Raw genomic sequence first — 21,511 nt, 5'->3', positions numbered from 1 at the left:
AGAAGTTCTAATATGTTACACTCAGATGCCCTTGGCCTTGATCTCGTTCAATCTCTTCTTCTCCTCCCTCGCGGCCTTCCGTATCGCCCTCAGATCAGGAGGCTGCTCAATGCCCAATTCCCCCCTCAGCTCCTCGACATCCCGCTCCAGCTGCTCTTCCCAAAAGACATTAATCACCTCCTTGCTTCTGGATCCATTCCGCAACGCCCAGGGCAGGTAAATGTCCCAGAAGCGCTGTCTCTCCTGCGGCTTCATGGTCGCGGCGGCAAACATGCTCAAGCCCGGCATGGGCAGCAATGTATTGGCCCATTCAAACGCCTTGAGAGCAACTTCGCCTTCGCGAACAATAGGCAAGCCGGTGATGGAGTGGTAAAAGTCGTGGCATTCGCGGTAGCGCTGCATGACGTATGCGCACTCTTCGTCGTCGATGTAGCGGGTTTCGGAGCGGGTGTCGGGCGATACGCCCTCGCGGTCGAGCCAGCCCACGTAGGTGCGGCCGACGGTGTTCTCGGGGAGGGAGCGGAGATAGGACATGGAGAGGGTTTTGGATGTAATTCGGGGCCGGAGACGGAGGATGCGGCGGCCGGTTGGGTCGGCAAGCATGGCGTCGCGGAGGCGGTAGATGAAGTATGGTGTCGCGGTGGATTCGCCCACTTGCGCGATGAGGTCTAAACATGTTAGGTACAGAAGCTCGGGAGAGAAGCCATGACGGATAGATTTCATACCGGCACGGTAGGGATTGATCAGTGCCATGGCACTGGACCCGATTGCCATACCGAGTCGCTCGAGCTTCGTGAGAGGCACATGGCCAGGATAGTTGGGCGGTGGTCGGTTCAGCACCGAGAATTGTCTAGAATTGGATTGCGAACAGCTCGCGCAGGTTACAGCGCGGACAGCATGGCGAGCTGTCGTAGCTGGCTGAGCTCGTCGCAATGCCAGATCCATTGAATTGTCGAATTGGGAAGCCGGCGATTATACCAGCGCCAGAGGTTGTGAGACGGAAGTTCATGTAAGAGATGTAGCCTTGTACATAGGTGCCTTGGTGGAACGACGATGGGACCAGACGCTTTCCTATTTGGTGGGTCCAAGTACTCAGTTACCTTCATGAGTTCCTTGCAGTGACCTTTATCCTCAACAGCAATGCCTCCAGGCGTCTTGATCCTTGTCATGCTTTCAAGTAAACAGCGGCGTAGAGCGTCTTGGCTCTCTATCTCTGCGTGAGTCTCGGAAGGCTGTGTGTACGGACCAAAGTGTCGGTGTTGTGTTGGTTGCACAACTCGCAAAGCGCCGACGCACGATGCAATCTCCAAGTCATGCGATTTACAACTTCAATTTTCCGGTGGTTTGTTACCATCTACAAGCTCTTAACAGACAAGCTCGTGTATCACTGGTTAAGTCAGTCCGGACCAGTGCACTTCATATGTCCGCGGCTATGCATCAAATCAACACCATTCACAACCCTCTCTGAGGCAGAGACCACGCGATTCGTCTCACAATACACCATCGATTCGACGTAATTCTCGGCTCATAAGGGCTCGCAGAGCTCTTCGTTTTGCCACTCCAGATGATGTTGCTTTGCGTGATAGCGCGTTGGCATTGCATTGGCACCGTCAGACTTAGGACCGGCAATGCGCCATTCTATAGGTGATTACTTTGATCGCTTTAAATTGCAAGAGATGAAGCTAGGTGTTGGGAGGGAGGCGACATGGTCGGTTAGGCTGAAGCTCGTCTGGGTCAACTCCCCATTGTTGTCTAGCACTATGAAGAACTCGGGCAAAACAATGCGACTCGCCATGTTGGATGCCAGGCATCAGTCGACGTCTTGTTGCATCTTGTTGTGAGTTGTTTGCCTGGAGCTGATGATTTTGACTGGTTCCCCACTTCCACCATTGCTCGATGCTCATGGAGTCATGGTGTGCTTCAACCTCACTTTGAGAGCTTACGCTAAGCATTTCCAATTTTATACATCACCCTCAAAAGGCTGCACAGCGCACATGTCCTACAACCATGTTATATTCAACCTCTTGAAGCCATTGGCTCACTCATGCCATTGCCCAAAATTCCTACCAGGAACATCCAACACTCTGTAGGCAAAAAAAGAAAGAAGTAACCTCGACGCCATTGCCAAACGGGCAGTCTCACCCATTACTCAAAATGCAGGAAATCGAGCGCCTGCTCAACTGGGCAGAGATAAAGGGCGTAACCATCAACGGAATCGGCCCTAAACCGCTTCCAGGCCGTGGTATAGGTATCGTCGCAACTCGCGCCTTGAAGGTCTTTCATCTCCCCTACCCCCATGATCCATCCAACTCTAGCTAAGCATCCCACAGACCGGCGAAGACATCCTCACAGTCCCATTGAACATGCTCAGGACTCTAAAAAACACACCCCAACCCATCCTCCACAGCCTCAAAGGGTCAACCGTCCACGCCATCCTCGCCACATCCCTCTGTCTAGAAACCGACCCCGAATTCGCCACATGGAGAGCCGTATTCCCCACAGAAGACGACATCAGGACCTGCATGCCGCTGAGCTGGCCCTCAGAGCTACAGCATCTCTTGCCTCCCAACGCAAAAGCTCTCCTTGCCAAGCAAAAGACCAAGTTTGACACGGACTGGGCCCTCGTCACGGCCGCGCACCCCTCCATATCCAGGACCCAATTTCTCTACTCGTGGCACCTAGTCAACAGCCGAACATTCTACCACGTCACCCGGGCGACTGAGAAGCTCCCCAAGGCAGACCACATGGTTCTCCAGCCCGTCGCCGATCTGTTCAACCACTCGCCCGACGGGTGTAAAGTTGCCTTTGACGATGCCTCATTCACCATCACCACGACGCACCCAGTCGAGCAGGGCGACGAGCTGTTTATCCGGTACGGCTCGCACTCCAATGACTTCCTGCTGGTGGAATACGGCTTCACGCTGCCGGGGGCCACGAACCCCTGGGACGAGATCTGCCTAGACGACCACCTGTGTCCGCTGTTTACGAAGAGACAGAAAGCGGAGCTGGAAGAGACCGGCTTCTGGGGCAGGTACATGCTCGACTCGGAAACGGCCTGCTACAGGACGCACACGGCGCTGCGCATGCTGTGCTGCTCGTATACCCAGTGGAGAGACGTGCTCGACGGCTTGAGGGACGAGGATGTGGACCGGGACGCTGTCAACGACAAGCTGGTGCAGGTTTTGAGGGCGTGCGACAAGGACCTGAGGAGCAAATTGACTGAGCTGGAGCGGTGTACTGCCGGGAACGAGGTTTCTAGGAGTGCTTTGAGAGAGAGGTGGTTGCAGATGGGTGAACTGGTTACCGCCACCATAGTGAGACTGCAATAAAAATGCCATGTTTTGCTCCGTAATTGAGGACATGAATCGACGATGACGTGTTCACACAGCTGGTTGAATGTCCAGATAGGCAGTGACAGATGGTGAAATTTTTTTTTTCCCTTTTGAATAGATGCCATTAAAACAAACCCATCCAACGCTATTCGCGCCATTTCCGTAGCAACCTGTCCGTAATTTGTCTATAGTACATGAATGCAGCTAGTCCCGAGGCCTCCAAAAAATTGTGCGTATATTATCCTACCCGTTGCTGTACACGGAGCAATTTCATGACGAGTTAACGTGATCCCCTGCAGTTTGGACGACCAGCAGCTCTTCACTCTGGTCGAGGACGCTTCACTCCATGCGGATTACCCCAATCGCCGCCACCACCGCCTTGGTTCTGGCCGAAACCGAAGCCACCTCCAAAGTTGGGACCCATGCCTTGGAAGCCTGCTGCGGATTAGAGGGTGACTTGAAATACACGGCGTGTTGGCGAGAAAAATTGTGCACATACCTGGCATCCCACCACCCATGCCCATCATGCCCATGTTACCAGGCATACCCATCGGCATACCGCCCATGGGGTTCATTCCCATCATGTTACCGCCGCCGCGATTACCTCTCATACCTCCAGGCCCGCCGCGCATGCCGCCACCCATCATATTACCGCGGTTGTTGAAGCCAAAGTTACCACCCATGGGGCCATTGAACCCACCGCCCATGTTGTTGTTAAATCCCATGTTGCTATTGTTATAGTTGCGGTTAGTGTTGAAGTTGCCCTGGTTCATATTTCCTCGGTTGCCAAATCCTCCACGGCCGCGGTAACCTCCACTGTAGTTGCCGCGTTCGGCATAGGGGCCTGGCGGGGAGGCTCTCGGCTGTTCTTTCACTCCTCGTGCTGGGGCATCCTTGGGCAGCGTCCTGAAAGGGTTCACTGCCGAGTTCCAATATGTAGGCAACAACTTCTTCTGCCAAGACTGGCCACCATCGTTGGCTAGCTGATCTATGCAACGTTTTGCCGACGTGGCGGCTTGGCGTGAGTAGAACTCAATATATGCTTGTCTGCAAGACTTGTGAGCGGGTCGCTCCTCACTTCAGAACGTGTGTTACATATTGGATCATCTTACCCTTTACTTTTTCCATTTACCTTGTGCTCACTAAATGTCATCTCCTTGATGTCGGTTTCGCCGTCTGCTTTCCGAAGCCACCCTCGAATATCATCATCCGTGGTCCACCAACTCAGTTCTGAGACCATAAGTGCAGAAGTGGCGGCTGGATCAACTGGTCGGTCATCCTCTTCTGACTTTCGTTTTATGCCTTGTTGATGGGTATGGCTTTCGGCTTGCTCGTGATGGTCATCGTGATGGCCTTTGTGGCTGTCCGTATGTTCATCTCCTCCATTGGTTTCGTCATGGCCTTGGTAGTCACTTTCGTTGTGTTGGTTTCCATCCTGGTGTTCCGACTGCTGGTCGGTGGCAGTATCTCCGTAGAAGTCGATCTCAAAGTCAGCTTCCGCCATGTTGAAATACGCAAGCCGAAGAGAGCAGAGCGATGCTTATTTGCAGGCAGTATGAATCGACGGAACAGCAGCTGCCTATGACCTTATTATGTGATCGAGTGATGGTGTGAGGAGGCCCTTGGTCTTTCGTAATCATATTTATTAGTCTCGAAGTGATCGTTACTACCTCGGAAATCAAGGGAGGCTTAGGTACAAAACGAAGAAACCAGAACCGCCAATAGAGGAAGATGACTGCAAAAGACAGAAAAGAAGAAAAGAAAGAGCAAAAAAGTGAGAGATACAAAAGCTCTAATACGTACAATGTAGTAGAAAATTAATAAAGAACAAAGTAATCGCATCAGCTTAGAAGACGGACTCCTGTATCATATAGTCCCTGGTAGTTCTCAATCATCAACCCAACGAGACCAGGTGAACAAATCCGTTCCTGGAATGGTACAGGCAATGCGGACCAACAACCCGTGATCCTATGAATATCTCCTAGACCTCAATCGTCTAGAGCCAGATACTACAGTCCTGCAAGAAATACGTGATCCTCTTTCGGCCGTTGGTGCTGTTACGCGGATCACCTCTTGCGGTTCAGCAGCAGGACCATCAATCCGATCGCGTCGTAAGCGTCACGATGGCAGATTTCGGAGCGAAATCAATGGTGGAAATAATCGAATCTTCGCACTTGGTCGTTGAGTGCACCTTGATCGACTCGATGTGGATGGCGGATGACGAGCAGGTGACAAGGGCGACGGAGGAAAGAGGCGAAGTTCTGGAGGAGCTTTCCGTCCGAAGGCGAGGCTGCATAGGCGGCGCACGAGCCATGACAGCTGGTGAAGCTTACTGGGGCAGGCAGGCTACTCGTCATCGGTGACGGAGCATTATTGTTCCGCCGCCATCTGGCGAACGGTGGGATTCAATGGGAGCTCGTGCGGCACTGGAACCTGCAACCGCTGCAGAACGCAAGCATCACGGGACACGAAGTTTGGCAGCAGATGGGAAATCAACGTAAATAGATCGCTTTTTCTTCTTCTTTGACAGACGTGCCCCATCGCGATGACATCATTTTGATGGGCTAACTAGTGCAACGTTTCTTGGACCCCGGACGCATCATGGTGGTGCTCAAGCTTCCCCAGCTCCGGTGGAAGGCGACAGTACCCAGGTAGGTATTTCACCAGACCCGGTACATGGCCATTGGTTGTCATACAACGATATACGACAACATACTTCGCACTGTTGAGTGGTATACTCGTATATATCTTTGGCACCTAGTGGATCTTGCTGAGATTTGCTCTCAAGCCCAGGTTCCGAACCCCAACTACCCGTCCATTGGTGACCTCAAAGTCGAACTCATCAACCGGCAGCGTCGCCCAGCGCATGGAATCGGTTTGAAACCAATTCGAACAAGCGTCACTCGGCTTCCTAGCTACGTCAACCCGTCGCTTCAGCGTCTCAACGCTCAGTTGCCATCTGTTATTCTCACCAATTGGGTAAAGTCGAAGATCCGTCCCCTCCGGCTTGACTCCCTTGTGATCTGCGATGGCCTTGATTATGGATTTTCCGTTGTTGAACCATGACTTGACCTTCAATCCCGGCCCCTGGTCAATGACTAGCTCGAGATGGGCTGTTTCATTCATGGGTTTATTGTCGTTGGACGATGCACCATATTGTCCCGTGTAAGCTGCTTTGGCTTGCTGTCGTGCAAGAGAGTCGACAGCCGGAACGAATGTAGCGGCAACCATATCAAGCAGTGCCAAACTAGCCGCATCTCCATCATCTCCAGAAACAGCAATGGCGCCTCCGACATTGTAGTCGGGGACAAAAAATACGTATGTCCCCCAGCCGGGCATGCTACCCGACTTGGTGTAGATGTCAATGGGTCGCTGATCAGGCGTGAGATGGGCAACGCGGAAGATTTCCCATGGCGCGCCAACAGACATGGAGTATGAGCCAGCGAAGCTAGCTGGGCGCATCCACTCTCTTGTGTTCGCGGCAGACAGAAGCTCGTGGTTCATGATGCCGCGGACAAACTTGCCCAGCTCATTGGGAGTCGAGAAAAGGCCGGCGGTCCTTTGACGCAGTCAGTACACGGTGCGTTTCGGAGAGGGCAGTGAGCACTCGTACGCATTGTAATTCCCCATGTCCTGGTCCCAAAGGACTTTGCCTGCCCCATTCGGAATGATGCCCCGTGAATTATCGGGCGTGTTCAGCCCAGTGAGTGACATGCCAAGGGGCGTCGTGACGCTATCCCGTAGGAGTTGAGCGAATGTCTTTCCCGTTATATTCTGCATAGCCATCCCCAGAAGGGTGTACGCCTGGTTCGAATACGCCGTCTTGGCCCCGGGCAGCCAAATCAACTGGTTGCTCTTGAGATTCTCAAAGAACTCTGCTCTCAAAGGTCAGCAAACATGTTGGCAAAGCTTGGACGGTGGCACCCATACGAGCACGATTACACACTTCTCCTCCGACCACGTCGCACGGTGGCATATCCCCCTTGGGGGGAACCGGAAAGCCGTCATCTTCCCAGCTCTTGGCGTCTGTACTGGCCAGGTCAAATGCATCACCTAGTAGACAAGTTAGTTCAACCGCCTTTATTCTAGGAAAGAAGGGGATGATGCATCATGGAACGGCACAAGATTGCCATGATGGAGCCGACTCACCACTTCTCGGTAACCCAGACACCTGGCTGCTCAGCATCCTCAACGTAATACCCTCGTACACTTGGTCTCCCGCCAATTCGGGAACATACTTGGTAATACACGTGTCCAAAAGATCCCCCGCATTCAACAACACCGTCAACACATTGAACAATTTCGTAACGCTACAGAGCCGATATACTGTATCGCCATCCACCTTCTTGACGCCGGACGGGTCCCGGACCGCAGCCGTGTGATGGTACTGGTATACAGTGGCATTTCTGGAAGTAAGTAGTATAGAGAATGAGTTTTCGGTGGCATTGAAGGACCTCGAGGCGTTTCTCACGATACTGTCGAGCTGAGAATCGAGTTTGGACAGGTCGAGTCTTGCAGATAGTTCCGGCGGCGGTAGGACCGGGCCTGCTGGCGGGCAATGGCCTCCTACGTGGGCGAGGACTGCAGGGAGTCCAGCAAGAAAAAGGAGACACGGAAGCATAGTCATCATCTTGAATCTTTCTGCTTGGATCTGCTAGCGTGTGTCTTTTTTCCCAGGGTTGTCTTCGCCATGGATTCAGTGTTGCTTTATACACGGGCATCAATGCATCATCACGGGCATCACACGGGCATCACTGTGCGACAGGACGCGACCTCATCACGGACCCATCACACGTCAACGGTCGGTTTGTCTTGGGCATTGAAATCCTTTGTTGCCTATTGTTGAATTGCAAAAGCAACAGTCAATGGCAGGCGAATCTGGCCGCGACCCCCAGAGGGCTTAGCACACACGCTGACGAATGGCGGTGTACTGAGGCTCGAGCTGTCTCAGCCACCATTTGACGCAATAAGCCATCTACGTGGCAGGTGCTTGTGCATGTGTGACGAATGAGATTGCACAACAGACAGATTCAAGGAACTAGATAGGTGACTTGGGGTTTCTTCGGTGACGTTTGCTTACGAGATTGAGACTTGGTGATGACGACTGCCCCCCTTCCCCATACAGAGATGCGACGAATTGCATCAACGATCCTAGGAAGCACTGTCCCGCTGTTAATGTGAGAGATGGCAGACAGACAGGCTCCTGGGACGAATCTCGGGATACTATAAAGGGCCTTTGGGCAGGATCACTTGACTTCTCCGTCATACCTGAACGACCTTTGATCCATTGTTGGTCTCGTATCAGATCCTCGGCAAGATAATCAAAGCCTCCAACACCAAATGCCTAGCTATATTTACTGGTGAAATAGTATGTATGTGCACTCATTATACCCATTTAGTAGTTTGACATTTGGTATACATCTGGATTAGGCCTCAACATGGCGTCCACGCTCCGGCGCATCTCAGGCTCTCCCTCGTCATCAGAAGACTCATTAAATGCATGCAAAGTGCACGTACCCCGAGCCATGCTGTACCCATTCCAGGCCGACGCTTTGATGCTCCAGTTAGCATTGTCCCTCACGAGTTTAAAATTTTAAGCCTAGCTTCGGAGAAGCAAGAGCCACTTACCGACCATGACAGGAGCACTCGGATGCCAACTTGCATCACGCACACACGTGCCCCAACCAGTAGGTTCCTCGAAATACAGTCGTGTATGGCGGTCCACGCGGCGCGTCCCCATTGTCGCCTTCTTGACATCGATCTTGCCCGCCAGAGTCGCGTCCATGTTCCAAATGTAGGCTTTCCCATCGGCGCTACCCGAGTACACATATCGAGAGTTGGTCGCAGAAGGCGGCGAGAAGTGGCATCTAATCAAAGTTCGCAAGACCTTGTGGCCCCTGAAAGTCACGACAGAGTTGTCGTGAGGATGTACGTCCCAATCCTCGTCATCGTATAATTCTCTGCGATAATCGAAACCACTAGTGTTGCTGTACTGGGCCGGTTCGGTTTCCCGAAACCGGTTGGTAGACATGACCATTCGCAGATCCCACAGTTTCATGCTCTGATCCTTTCCGTTGCTCAGAATATATCGTCCGTCGCCTTTACTATCAATGTACGTCAAGCCCTCGATGTGACCGACAAACGCGCCGGCTTCTCGCCCGTCTCCCATACTTCTCCGATCCCACACCTTTATCGTGGCGTCGTCAGAGCCAGAGTATAGAACGTGTGGTGAAGACTTGTCTGCAAAGCAGACAGCATTTACATGGTCATCGTGTCCGTCGACATGATGTAGGACTTGACGCGACTCGATGTCATATACCACAAGCGAGTTCGAGCTCGTGCCCGCGACGAGCTCTCGTCCGTCGCCTGAAAACCGAATAGACCAAATACCGAACCCTCCGCGGTTTCTCCAACCCCATTGGGTCGGTCTGCCGCGGCCATCGTCCAATTCCAGAGTATAGGGGTCTCCAGTGTCATTCGGGTCGGTTGGGGCGATTGACACCATGCTCTGGATGGATGTGTATGCCAGCCAGCGGTTGTCTGGGCTGAGCGATGCGTCGGTCAAAGTCCATTGGCCCCAGGGATACGAAACTGTCTTGTAATGTTTCCAGTTGTATGGGTTGGATGTGTCATACATGCGAACCTTGAAGTCCTGGCAGCATGAATAGAAGAAGTTGCCATCATCGGAGAACTGCCCAGAGTAGACTGGGTCGTCGTAGTGAATGATCTGTTCGGTCCTCGTTCCCGGTATCATTGCCTATCGACAACGTGAGCGACGATGCATTGGGGTTATGGAGATGGCCGAATTAACAAAAAAACGTACCTGAGTTATCAAGTCGCCATTTCGTCGTCTTTCTTCGTCGTCCCCGACGCCAAGCTCTCTCTCCAACATGCGCCTAGCAATGTGCTTTCGCATGCGGAGCTCGTAGTCGTTTGTACCAAAAGCACCAGCACGCATGAGCTGGAGTCCTTCTTCACTGGGTACTTTTGGAAACCGATTAGGATCCTTGGGCTGACGGCGTCTACGGATCCCCCAGTGACTTAGGATGCCTTCGTCCTCGGCGTTGTCACTGAAGAGGACATTGGTGAGGTCACGATTCCGCAAGAGGGCCATGAGTTGAGTTCTCGTGAGCAATCCCGATCCTCCGCCTTCTAAGGTGATGTTAGTGCACAAATACGTTGACCGAGTGCAAGCAGCGGAGCGCACCTCTAAAGAGAGACATGATGTGTCGAACCGCATCATTCGCGTCGTCGTCGTCGTCGTCGTCGTTATCCTCATCTTCATCATGCCCGTCCTCATCTTCCTCTCCATCGTCATCGCCGCCTCCTCCAATAATAAATTCAAGCTCTACCTCATGAGTCAATGCATCTGCGAAAAGCGATGCATTAGTAACCAAACTTCCCGGAGAACCCGCAGAATATTAGAGAGAACGGATGTCACGTTGCTCATTTTCCACACGTACCTTGAAAATCGTCATCTTCGTCATCGTCCTCGTCGGGTTCATCTCTGTAGTCCGGATCGTCATCATCTGCCGTATCGTCTAAATCATAGTACCAGCTGGCTGTATCCCCAGCACTGCCCTCGTCTGGATCAGGTTGCTGAGACGGATCTGAGGAATCTGAGTTCCGATCAGGATCATTCAGATCCATGGACAAATTCGGTTGCCGAAAAAGCGGAAGATGGCTTCAGCAGCCGGTGCAGGTATTGGATAGATTATTCAACGGGTTGTGAAAGGCGAGTGAGGTCCCTCTCGCAGGGCTCCAGAACTCCTAGATCCGAGGATACAAGGATGGTTTACGATATTGAAGCAGCAGCAAGTAAACGGGTATATGTACAGGTATATTCTCAATATTGGCTAGATTGGATATGATGGATGGCAAGCGCGCAAAGACGGCACCACTGCTGATGCTGATGGAATGCGATTGAAGGGTAGAGGTCGGTGTACGGAGTAGCAGTGACGCCATCCACGGAATACGCAGATGCTGGCCTTGAGCATTACTCAGTGGCGGGGCTCAGCGTTGGTTGTGCATCACGGCCAGCCGGAGTTAACATTGGTTGTCGCCGACTCCACAAGCACCGGTCCAGACTTGACTAGCCGACCAGACAGTTAACCAGTCACCAAATGCACTCGATCTTGTTTCCGAATCGCCGGGACTCACCACATTCAATGTTTCATGCACCAAGGCGCCGGCATTCCATGAGCCAGCTTTGACACGGTTGCCGGCAATCAATCAATTGCATTGTCCGTCGTCTGCAAGTCGCTACGCTCCAACGGAGTACCCTAGGTCCCTAGCCAGTCCCTTCTGATGCCTGGGCGCCGAGGCACTACAAGCACGCCAACGAATGACCGTCTCAACTTGGATACGCTGCCCAAGCTAATTCCATGTTGGTTTTGTGCATGGCTGGAATCTGCCCTCGCCTATGAGTACTTGGCATCTCCGTTGCAGTGTTCACGGATCTAACCCTGTGCTAGTATACACGAGCCACCTAGGTATCTCGCCAAGCCCTGGAAAAAATCGGCAACTTCGTTGGCGAGAAGCAGCATTCAGGCCTACGTGAACCTGTATTCTCGCATCACCATTGACTATTTAGAGATATGATACTTTTCACCACGCCTATCCAGTCTAGAACTACTTCTGTTTCTTACATGGGAGACCGAGAGTATGGTCGGCTCACTGTGCATAACTCGAGATCCGTCTAGTCTTGACAATGGGATTAAGGAATCATGATGGAAGCAAACGACCTGGAAAGACTCAGCCACCCAATTTTTCAGGGATCCTAGCGGCATGAAACCTCTCTGGTGTCGTGTTGCGTAATGTCGTGCTATCATATTGTTCAGTGAGATCAATTTGCAAGGCCCAAGTAGGCATCTCAAACGTGACAGAGATAGCTGGCCATGCCCGTGGGCAATAATCGCAAAGGCCTAGAAGACTCCATCCCTTTCATTCGCCAACTACTAGTCGTTTCTCTGACATGGAGCCCTCAAACTATAGTCGAGCTTGGACCGACTATAAGACCCTGCCCCGGATCACGGCCCCTATTGTTTTCCTTCCAAGACAAAGAGCAGAAGGTATCGTGAAACTAGAAGCACAGAGGGAGCTATGACAAGCTCCATGCGCCAGGTGGACAAGAGGCCCGTGTCAATTACTGTAATGGGAAATAGATGTTGTTGACAGCTACCTCGAGTCAACAACGCGTTTTATACTAGGAATAGGTATTTAGGGATTCCCCTGTCCACGCAATGCTAGAAACCATTTTTCATTCTTTATTCTCTTCATCCCCGGATCAATCTCACTTGGCACAAGCTTACGATACATCTCAAGAAGAATGAAGAGCCGCCATATCCTTTCCTCTCTCGGCGCTCTTGCGGCCGTGGCCTCGGCCAAGCCCACGCCTCCGGAGAAGGATACAGGGCGTCTCATCCCCGTGGCTCAGGCGTCAACTGCGAGCGGCTGCTACCCATGGCCGTCTGAGTCCCCTTTATATCCATACCTGTAGCAGAAAGCTGACACGCGCCTAGGGCATATGAGCCATGCTGTATCCCGGCCTACTGCTGGTGCCGCAACGGTACGTCTCCTTTTATGGCGAAATGCTTAGTATTCACTCTCATAAAATTATAGGCTGGTTCTACCTGCTCAACACGGAGAACGAGAAGGCTGGCGGCAATGGCTGTGAACCGCCATGGGGCTTCATGGGCAAAACACTGAGGGAGTACCCTGGCTTTTGTTCAAAGAAGCTTGGATGTGATAGAGTCTGAGTTGTGTGTTGGAAATATATAATGAAGCTATTAATAGCCCGATAATCGTAATCGCATTCAGTTGATGTCGGGGTTTGGACTCTCAACAATCCTTCTGCCCTGCTGGAAGTGAATCGACGGTGGAAAGATGTGTTTGTCCTCAAACCACTGCGCCTGGTTCTGTTGTTTCATGTACTTGTTCCGGCTCGCAGTAGCCGTATTCCATATTCCTCGAAATTAAACCTTGCCCGCCAGTGTCGGAGTGTCGGACCGAGATAGCTCACAATAGTACCGATTGGGATCTCGATATGCGAAGGGCCGTGGGGAATAAGAACTTTTGGACAAAATGAGATCTGCCATCATGTGCTCCTCAGTCAGTTGGGGCTAGTCTTCCGTTTAAGGAACTGGGGTTTCCGCCGTGACAGACTCCATGATGATGGAGAAATGCCATGGCGCTGCTATTATTGGCACGCCTGGCCAATAATAGCCAAGAACTAGAATTATTAATACAGATTTTAATTTCTGCCTATTGCTAACAGGTGAACTAATATAAACTAGTAATTATACCTACTCCGAGAAGCTCACGCACAATGCTTGCTTCCATGCCAACAACAAGGCGCATACGCCGCGGCACGGCTAGGCCTGACGTGTCAAACATTCGGGCAACACCGATTTCTGCCTTGCAGGCTCGCGTTGGCTGCAAATGAAAATTTCTATCTAAAGGAGAAATTACACACACATTCTGCAAGCCTTTGGTAACACCGACTACCGAAGACTGAAGCCGTGACATTGCCCTTGCCCCTGAGACAGGGCATCATAGGACGGGACAAGTTTCCCTAAACTGGCAAAGTCCAAGTGCTATATTATGAGTTGTATATATAAACCGAATGGAATGGTTGAATGAATTCGTCCGTGGTCGAATCTATCTAGCTACGGAACTGAGGTCTCCGGGATTGTCAATGAATGCAATCCTGGTGTTTGACCAGCCTTCTGCCTGGTTGGGTTGAGGCCGTTGGAACCCTTTAATATATACTGTATGTCTTAATCGTGAAACCTGCATTGGCAAGGGCTAGGATGACGTGAGACGACGGCCCGACCCGGGTTGAGTCGAGTTGGTTCTTCCTGTTTGACAGCGGGGGTCGTACAACATTAGTCGCTACGGGTCGGCGGTTCGGATATGAGGATTTGGCACTCCGTATAACTAGGTATAACTATTCCGTCTTACATCTGTATAACTGTGCTTTCCACTCCAACAAAGCCAACCTTGGCTCGGAAATTTAAACATCTAACGAAATATGATGTTTCAGGAACTACCTTGAAATTTCTAATTCAAAATAAACAACAGCCCTCCAGCCTTTGGACTTGAGTTCTAGGCCTTGAAGTTGCTTCACGAGCTACCAAGATGGTGGGTAGTACGAGGGCTCACCGAGCGAGGTATGCATCTTAGACACCAATGGCATCTACGGACCTATCATTTTTCATGAGGAATTATGACAGCTCTCAAAGCTCAAACCAGGCTCAGCCTCGTTCTATTCCGCGGGTCGCGAGTAGCAGTTGAATGGAGTTTGTCGGATGCACCTAAGCGCCTGGATGTGAGACATCTCGCACCAGTAGCAGTGCAAGGTGCGTCTCTCAAGAGAATTGTAGCGAAGTCATAAAAACAGCCATGTTGTCCTCAATCATATGTTATATAACGGGCGCATCAACCGCGGAAACTACACATTTCTACGGGGTTTCCAACCAAGGTAGCCCTGAGCCGTAAAGTTTGCCAACATTTATTCACTTCAGGTTGCTACCTTGCCCTCTTTCTCATCATAAACCTTCGTTCAGGTTCATCTATTCCGACTTTGCCGCATAAAATCTGCACCTTGTAGCCGACTTTGGAAATCATGGTGTATCCGGAAGATCGTAACGAGGAAGCAACAAGCGATGAGGAAACCGAGGCTGAAAGTCAGACTGAAGAAGCACCAGAGACAATAGAAATCAAGCTTCCACAGAACTTTCGACGCAACGCAATCCTGGTTCTGCTTCTTCAGTTGGCGGTTTTTATATTTCTTGTCGTGGCAAGATGCATCCCGATTTCCATACGCAAGCCCGGATACGGGGTTCTCGAGGCTAAATGCCAATTCTTATATTCATTAGGCGTTGGAATTGCCTCAGTACTCGTCTCTATGCCTGCTGCCACCACACTAAGGATGGTATACTTGAAAAAAGTACAAGCCCGAGAGTCGAGTAAGCCCATGTTACGGCAAGCCACTACCGTTGTTGGTCTATCCTCTCTACGCAACATGTTGAGGTATTGGTACATTTCTGGTACTTTTCTCATTGTGAGCTTGATATCGGCAGGCATTATACTGGCCGTCACGCCATCCTTGTTTCCATTCAAGTATCCCGGCCTTACATACTTCTTCCCTGAACACGTCATACAACTAGATGACTACGCCGTCGACCGGTGCTTCACTGATGGCGGAGCAGGTTCTGTGGATGGGTTGGTGTGGAAGTTGTCATCTGGAAAAGTTACTCGGTGTCAACGCCACGGGTTCATGTGAATTGCAGCGTGTACTCCCGTTCCTGGCCCAAAGCATTGCCTTCACGCTGGATGATCCTGATCTAGCATACAGCATGGGAGGTGTACCAGTCAACAAGTCCGCCATGGGCGTGCCGTTCGAGGTGCTGTACGAAGCCTTTGTTGGTGCTTTCGGGCTTCATACTTTGGGTGAGCCGGTAGGATTCTGGTCCGAGTTGGAGTCTGTGTCGATCTGCCTCCCGATACTGGAAACCAAGCCTGTTTCCTGTTTCAAAACAGGTAGTCTCCTCCTTTCCGGAAGAAACCTGACCGTCTCGTCCAACGGATGCGTGGCGAGTACCATGTTCTATAGTGTTGACCCGTCTAGTCAAGGTGCTACAGTTGCTGGTATTTGTGCCAACGACCAAGAGGGACTTCAACGATTGTTTTTGGATCCATAGGAACACATGCCACTGAGTTTAGTGACTTTGCAGGCTTCGCAGGCCAGACACAGAATGACACCTTCGCTTTGACGTGTTCCATCGACCTCCGGCCCTCTATCGCGATACGCCGACTCAAGTTAGCTCGCTACTCGCGGAAATATCTCGATAAGATCAACTACAATTTCCAGTTTGCGGTCACTAGGGACAGGTTCAATGACTTACCATGCCAAGGCAACATGTCGCTTGATTGGATGTCGACATCCACCGCTCTGGCGGTTGGTGCTTCCGCTCCCTGGCAACTCCTTCGGGAGCGAAGCCATCTCGACGGACACCTCGACACGCTTCTTGCTACAACGGTTAATTGGAATGATACAGTATCTAGAGTTAGCAAGTTGGAGGCAGGATTGTGGGTTACCGTGGCCATTGGAATAGGGATGTACTGGGCTTCCGGGCAAGGGAACGATGGTGAGAAGGTCGTGTCGATGGGCGAGTATATGTTGGAAGGACTACGAATTGGACCTTATAAGTGGTGGGGTCTTGTGTATACTTTTCCTCTGCTGTTTTCTATTCTTGTTCTTGCTGTTTTGCTGTGGCAGACTCGCTCCCGGTCATAGTTTAAGTTGATGGTTACTTTGGATCATGAAATAGCCCATATGGAAAGCACAAAATACTCCTTGACGACATGTATAGCGGACAGTATTTCGTAGAATGAAATGTACTTTATCGAATTATGACAACTATTGAACCTCAATTACATATATAGCGGACATCATAATTTTGATGACGCGTTGCTTGCTCTGACACTCTTCCACTCCGCACTCAGTGCACCCAATATACCTACAGCAGAGACAACGGCAAAGACAATAAAAGTTTTACTAATAGCTCCGTTGTATGCCGCGAGCACGGCCGGTTGGTCAGCAAGGGAGACAACGTCCCGAAAGTTGGTGGCGCCCGCCTTGAGAATGACATCCGGGTCTAGGCTAGGCACATTTACCAAAAGGAGCTGCCTGAGATTGTTTGTAAAGACACAGTCGCTGATGGAGACAAAGATGGCACTGCCGAGTATGCGGAAGAAGAATACGAGAGCAGTACCGGTAGGTATATCGTCCGTGTCGAGGACAACCTGAACAGCAATAAGACACTGGTTCGTCGCAAAGCCGGCGCCAGCGCCAGCGAGAATCTGATAACCAACCCAAGTAAGCATGGAGGTGTCCGGGGTAGCCGTGCTCATCAGGCCGTACGCAAAGCTGCAGAATACAGTGCCAGCCAACATGAATGGCGTGTAGTAGCCGGCGACTGTGACCAAAATACCCGAGAGGACGGACACAAGAGCGAAGCTTATGAGTATAGGAAGCATCATGAAGCCAGAGACGACAGGGCTCACACCCTTGACAGCCTGGAACCAGATCGGTAGGAAGTAGACGGAACTGAGAGCCGCGCCGCCGAGGCAAAAGCCAAAGAGAGAAGAGGACCAGACAGTCCGCTGAAGGAAGATGCGTGGCGGGACGGTAGCACACTCCTGCCGTATATACTGGACAAGCACAAAGACGAGTATCAAGATGCCGAAACTGCAGAATAACACAATGACACGCCAGCTATTCCAGTCATGCTGCGTGCCTCCCCACTGTAGGGCGAGGAGTAGACAGACTGTAGCAGCAATGAAGAGGACACTGCCGAAAGGGTCGCATTTCCTCAGGCGATTTGCTTTCGTGTCTTGTTCGCCTGGATGCCGCGTCGGCTCGAGGAGCGTGATGATGACGAGGGCGGCGACCGCGCCCAGGGGTAAGTTGATAAGAAAACACCAACGCCATGTCAACTTATTGGCGAAGAGGCCCCCGAGGACCGGGCCAACGACAGACGCAATGCCGTACATACTCCCGATAATACCAGTGAAGAACGGCCGGCGTTCAAGGCGTACCGACTGAGACAGGATAACAAGTGAGCCTGTGAATATACCGGCGGAGCCGACGCCGGCAATGGCGCGGCCGATGATGAATATTGAGCTCCGGTTGGCCACGCCGCATATTAAACTTCCTAGTTCGAAGATGACAATGGAAGAGAGGTAGACCCATTTTATGGTAAACTGGCTGTATATTCGGCCGAAAAGGAGTTGCAGTGAAGCGCTGGTAAGGAGGTAGGCTGTGCGTAGGAACATCATGTCAGCACAAGGTTTGCGACGCAGAAGAAGCCGCAGATTAGACATACCACTGCCGTACCATCCTACATCCTGTAAACTATGAAAGTGATCCGTTATCGTTGGAATAGCAGTTGTAACGATGGTGAGATCTGGGGAGTTGTGGCCGCCGGTTAGTTGAATTCGAGCAGCTGCATCTTATAGTAGGTGTTGGGAGCATATACCGAGCGCTTCAAGGAATACGCTTAAACAGAGAGCTAGAATAATCCAAAAGAGTTTCATCCCTGTTTGGTGTTTGGCCCCATCATCGCCCAGCACAGAAAATGGCTTTTCTTGACTGATCTGACTATCTTCAGGCTCTTCAGTCAACGGTGGCATCTTCGGACCAGTCCCTGCGAGGGTATTTCGCGCCGTAAAATTCCACTCATGCTTCTCGGAGCGATGTACGACATTTGGCATTGCCATTGAACCGGGTGGCCGATCAAGTGATGCCTCGCACACGGGGGGTTGCATGTTCGGCCACGAAGCGAAGTTGGATGATTTTGGTTTTTCCCGGGCAGAATTCTGCTGCCGGATTCTCGGAAATGAAACGAAAGTATGCAATAAAGGACAGTCTGGGGGTGCATAAATACCAGCTTCTTAACTATCCCTTGAGAATACCGTAGCTGGTAAATCACAACACGAACCTTGCTGAACTGAGACACATACCACAGACACCGGGATGAGCGGCTCGTGATGCACAAATATGGATGATTTGTCTCATGGATGTAATTACTAACTCAGTTTGACCAAAAGTAGGAGACATGGGCCATGAATTTTATCATCAACGGTATACAACCAGCTATGCCTATGCTGAAGGCGAGATTTGGATAGATCGTTTGCTAGAAGAGGGCAAAAGAGTTTCGTGCCTCATTTATCAGACTCCCTTGAAAGCTTCAAAAGGAGTCCCGAGACACTGTTCTAATACCAATATCCGCTTCTTTGTATTGGCTGCGATTGCTAAGTGAGTCAGACAAGTTCAAACAATATGACGGAATGGTGCCGGGTTACCATAGCACCGCAATGCCCACCATTGACACTTTCTCCCACTCAAGACTCTGCTTGCGGTTTGAAACATAATGTATCATTCGTCTTGGAATGAGTCAGATGGCCCCTCGAAGCACAGAAAAAGGGTCTGATCTGTTGCTTTTTACTCTTCGAGTATCTCACCATATTCGGCCGTAGATATAAAGCATTGTTTCTCCCAGGACATGTGTAAGCAGTTGTTTTTGTATTCTACTTTGGTTTTAAAAACCCTTCTCTCAACAGAAGTATCAATATCCTTTTAAATGTGTTGAGGTGGCGCCTTTGTATCTACTCCAGAATACCCATGCCCGGTATTTTTATTGTATCTTGGCTTACAACACTACCAAGTCAGAGACAATTTACAATACTTTTATTATTAGAATAGATGTATATATATGTGTGTGTGGTGTGTGTATATTTAATTAACTGGTAATTCTTACAATGTATTCTTCTTGTAGGAGACTTTACTGACACGTTAGCACACTCAAAAGGATGCGGAATACCGTCAGATTTCATGTCTTTGATCCTCTTAATAAATGACGTACACGCTCCTAAGATCGTCGTCTCCCTGATAATAGTTCGATGACGATAAACGAAAAACCGAGACATCCAGGGGAAACAAGGGAGCCGAGGGTAGGTTCCAGAAATCGATCATCTAATATAAAAAGCAATCATCGAACCCATGTCATCATCAGACCAGCTTTACCAAGAGGATCCCTTTGCACCCGGCAATGAGTACGACTGAAGAATTTCCCCTCTATTTGCTCATCTTCGACATGGTCTTCTTACCACATTCTTAGCCTCTGCATGGTCAGGCAGCTTCTCCATCTCCAGAATGTCCAGCAATCGCCAGAACATGTGTATGTACGCTTTCTTTACCCGCCCGAATTTCGATCCCTATCAAGGCATAGAACGAGATGGTGTTATTGCTCATCACATTAGCATCTTTCTTCCTTGCTCTCCGCTTTCACGGAATGCGTTGCAAGCCGCAAGGGGTACTGGCATTGAGGAAATTAGTGTCTCACTCCTGGATTTGTCTCACACAGAATCAAATCCGTCGTTTGTCATAGTAGATCAGTTTGCTGGAGAGGGCAAATCCCTGCCTAAACCGTAGAAGTTCAGAGGCCCCCGTCATTTCCTTGCTATTTCCGCTCAGTTACGTTCATTATCTCCCGGTACTTATCACTAGAAATCGATTATTCGCCATCAAAAAGCCGTCATACTCTCGCATCACAGCGCCATCTCCAGTGCGACGTAAACTGCGGGCGGGGGGTCAGGAAACATTTTATCTCTGTGTACAGGGTTAACCGCGTATAATTTCCCCATCTTAGTGAGAGCTTCGATATCCCGAAAGGTATTGCTACCATGAAAACAGCAGCATTGAAGTACGTCATTGTAGAGGGGGCAAGCAAAAGCCATGCTTCCAGCATTCTTGAAATAAAGGAACTATGAGACTCCCTCCTAACTTATTGTCTTCTCAGTTATTATTATTATTTCCAGTAGTATTAGGTGCGAATGACCTGACCTCTTTCCGTATCGGACGTTGACATGAGCCGTTTTACCTAATTCTTTATAGAGATTTCAATATTATTGGAGCTGTATATTTGCTGCGGCTTGGAATTTATTGAAGCTATTGTACAAGATATACTACTCTCCAATATTATAGTATAATTAAAGATGCTAATAGGATCAAGAATACCCTAGTCTTTGAGATAGACTCAGTCTCCATTACTAGCAGAGGTCAAAAGAGCACTCATATAAGCCAGGTATTCCAGGTATTTAGCTGATGGTCAATAATGCTTGGACCTTTTGCTCCACGGCTCAACGTCCAACGCAATATCCGTCGTATACTATCAGCTCTGCTACGCTTATCGAGCATAATATCTCGCTTGGATATAGTAGAACTGGACCACCAGTAGTGCGCTTTCTTGTTAAATATGGTAGCAGACAAATCTAGATGTCGTTTTAGAAATCGTGGCATACAATAGCGAGTATAGGCTAAAAGGTGCTTGAGATCCCTTCTAGCCGAATCCAAAAGACGTGATGGAGCATGCTTTTAGGCCCTTTTGATCGCGATTTCACAGTGTTTAGTTGGGGAATCACAAGTACCGGTTATGTCTCAATTCTTATCTACACTATCGGCATTCCTATTGCCGAGTATCAGCCCTGAATTCATCATTCGAGGACAGCCGTTAATCATCCAGGCTCCTGCCGCTCCCTTTGAGCGCCCTGTGAGCCACTTCTAGCATATACACGGCAGGAGATTGCCTTCCTGGCATCGAGCTTCTTCCTTC

The 21,511-nt window shown here is 50.3% G+C and overlaps 8 protein-coding genes across 8 annotated transcripts; 3 read left to right on the top strand and 5 right to left on the bottom strand.

Annotated features, from left to right (window-relative positions):
• Positions 1-21: 21 nt before the first annotated feature.
• On the bottom strand, positions 22-774 carry COQ4 (Ubiquinone biosynthesis protein COQ4; the record flags this gene model as incomplete). The annotated part of the gene is made up of 2 exons (XM_066131359.1): positions 22-668; positions 726-774. The coding sequence occupies 2 exons, from the start codon at positions 772-774 to the stop codon at positions 22-24; spliced, it is 696 nt and encodes a 231-aa protein (XP_065987356.1).
• A 1,380-nt stretch (positions 775-2,154) lies between these two features.
• Positions 2,155-3,329, top strand: set11_1 (Ribosomal lysine N-methyltransferase set11; the record flags this gene model as incomplete). Its single annotated transcript, XM_014686141.1, has 2 exons — positions 2,155-2,274; positions 2,331-3,329. 2 exons carry the CDS (start codon positions 2,155-2,157, stop codon positions 3,327-3,329), a joined length of 1,119 nt encoding a protein of 372 aa, XP_014541627.1.
• Positions 3,330-3,651: 322 nt separating this feature from the next.
• Positions 3,652-4,836, bottom strand: G6M90_00g089650 (uncharacterized protein; the record flags this gene model as incomplete). The annotated part of the gene is made up of 3 exons (XM_014686140.1): positions 3,652-3,767; positions 3,832-4,379; positions 4,445-4,836. The coding sequence occupies 3 exons, from the start codon at positions 4,834-4,836 to the stop codon at positions 3,652-3,654; spliced, it is 1,056 nt and encodes a 351-aa protein (XP_014541626.1).
• Positions 4,837-6,089: 1,253 nt separating this feature from the next.
• On the bottom strand, positions 6,090-7,962 carry G6M90_00g089640 (uncharacterized protein; the record flags this gene model as incomplete). Its single annotated transcript, XM_014686139.1, has 4 exons — positions 6,090-6,891; positions 6,946-7,207; positions 7,263-7,385; positions 7,482-7,962. The coding sequence occupies 4 exons, from the start codon at positions 7,960-7,962 to the stop codon at positions 6,090-6,092; spliced, it is 1,668 nt and encodes a 555-aa protein (XP_014541625.1).
• A 765-nt stretch (positions 7,963-8,727) lies between these two features.
• Positions 8,728-10,982, bottom strand: LE14B (LEC14B protein; the record flags this gene model as incomplete). Its single annotated transcript, XM_066131358.1, has 5 exons — positions 8,728-8,882; positions 8,961-10,089; positions 10,156-10,484; positions 10,540-10,701; positions 10,796-10,982. The coding sequence occupies 5 exons, from the start codon at positions 10,980-10,982 to the stop codon at positions 8,728-8,730; spliced, it is 1,962 nt and encodes a 653-aa protein (XP_065987465.1).
• A 1,678-nt stretch (positions 10,983-12,660) lies between these two features.
• Positions 12,661-13,090, top strand: G6M90_00g089620 (uncharacterized protein; the record flags this gene model as incomplete). The annotated part of the gene is made up of 3 exons (XM_066131357.1): positions 12,661-12,800; positions 12,854-12,900; positions 12,954-13,090. 3 exons carry the CDS (start codon positions 12,661-12,663, stop codon positions 13,088-13,090), a joined length of 324 nt encoding a protein of 107 aa, XP_065987507.1.
• A 1,868-nt stretch (positions 13,091-14,958) lies between these two features.
• On the top strand, positions 14,959-16,632 carry G6M90_00g089610 (uncharacterized protein; the record flags this gene model as incomplete). Its single annotated transcript, XM_066131356.1, has 3 exons — positions 14,959-15,561; positions 15,626-15,983; positions 16,037-16,632. The coding sequence occupies 3 exons, from the start codon at positions 14,959-14,961 to the stop codon at positions 16,630-16,632; spliced, it is 1,557 nt and encodes a 518-aa protein (XP_065987415.1).
• Positions 16,633-16,787: 155 nt separating this feature from the next.
• Positions 16,788-18,611, bottom strand: roqT_2 (Efflux pump roqT; the record flags this gene model as incomplete). Its single annotated transcript, XM_014686136.1, has 3 exons — positions 16,788-18,157; positions 18,224-18,304; positions 18,377-18,611. The coding sequence occupies 3 exons, from the start codon at positions 18,609-18,611 to the stop codon at positions 16,788-16,790; spliced, it is 1,686 nt and encodes a 561-aa protein (XP_014541622.1).
• Positions 18,612-21,511: the final 2,900 nt, after the last annotated feature.

This window comes from Metarhizium brunneum, chromosome 5 (genome assembly GCF_013426205.1).
Source record: "Metarhizium brunneum chromosome 5, complete sequence".
Taxonomy (NCBI): Eukaryota; Fungi; Ascomycota; class Sordariomycetes; order Hypocreales; family Clavicipitaceae; genus Metarhizium; species Metarhizium brunneum.
The sequence above is the reverse complement of the archived record's forward strand: the minus strand, read 5'-3'. Positions and strand labels throughout refer to the sequence as shown.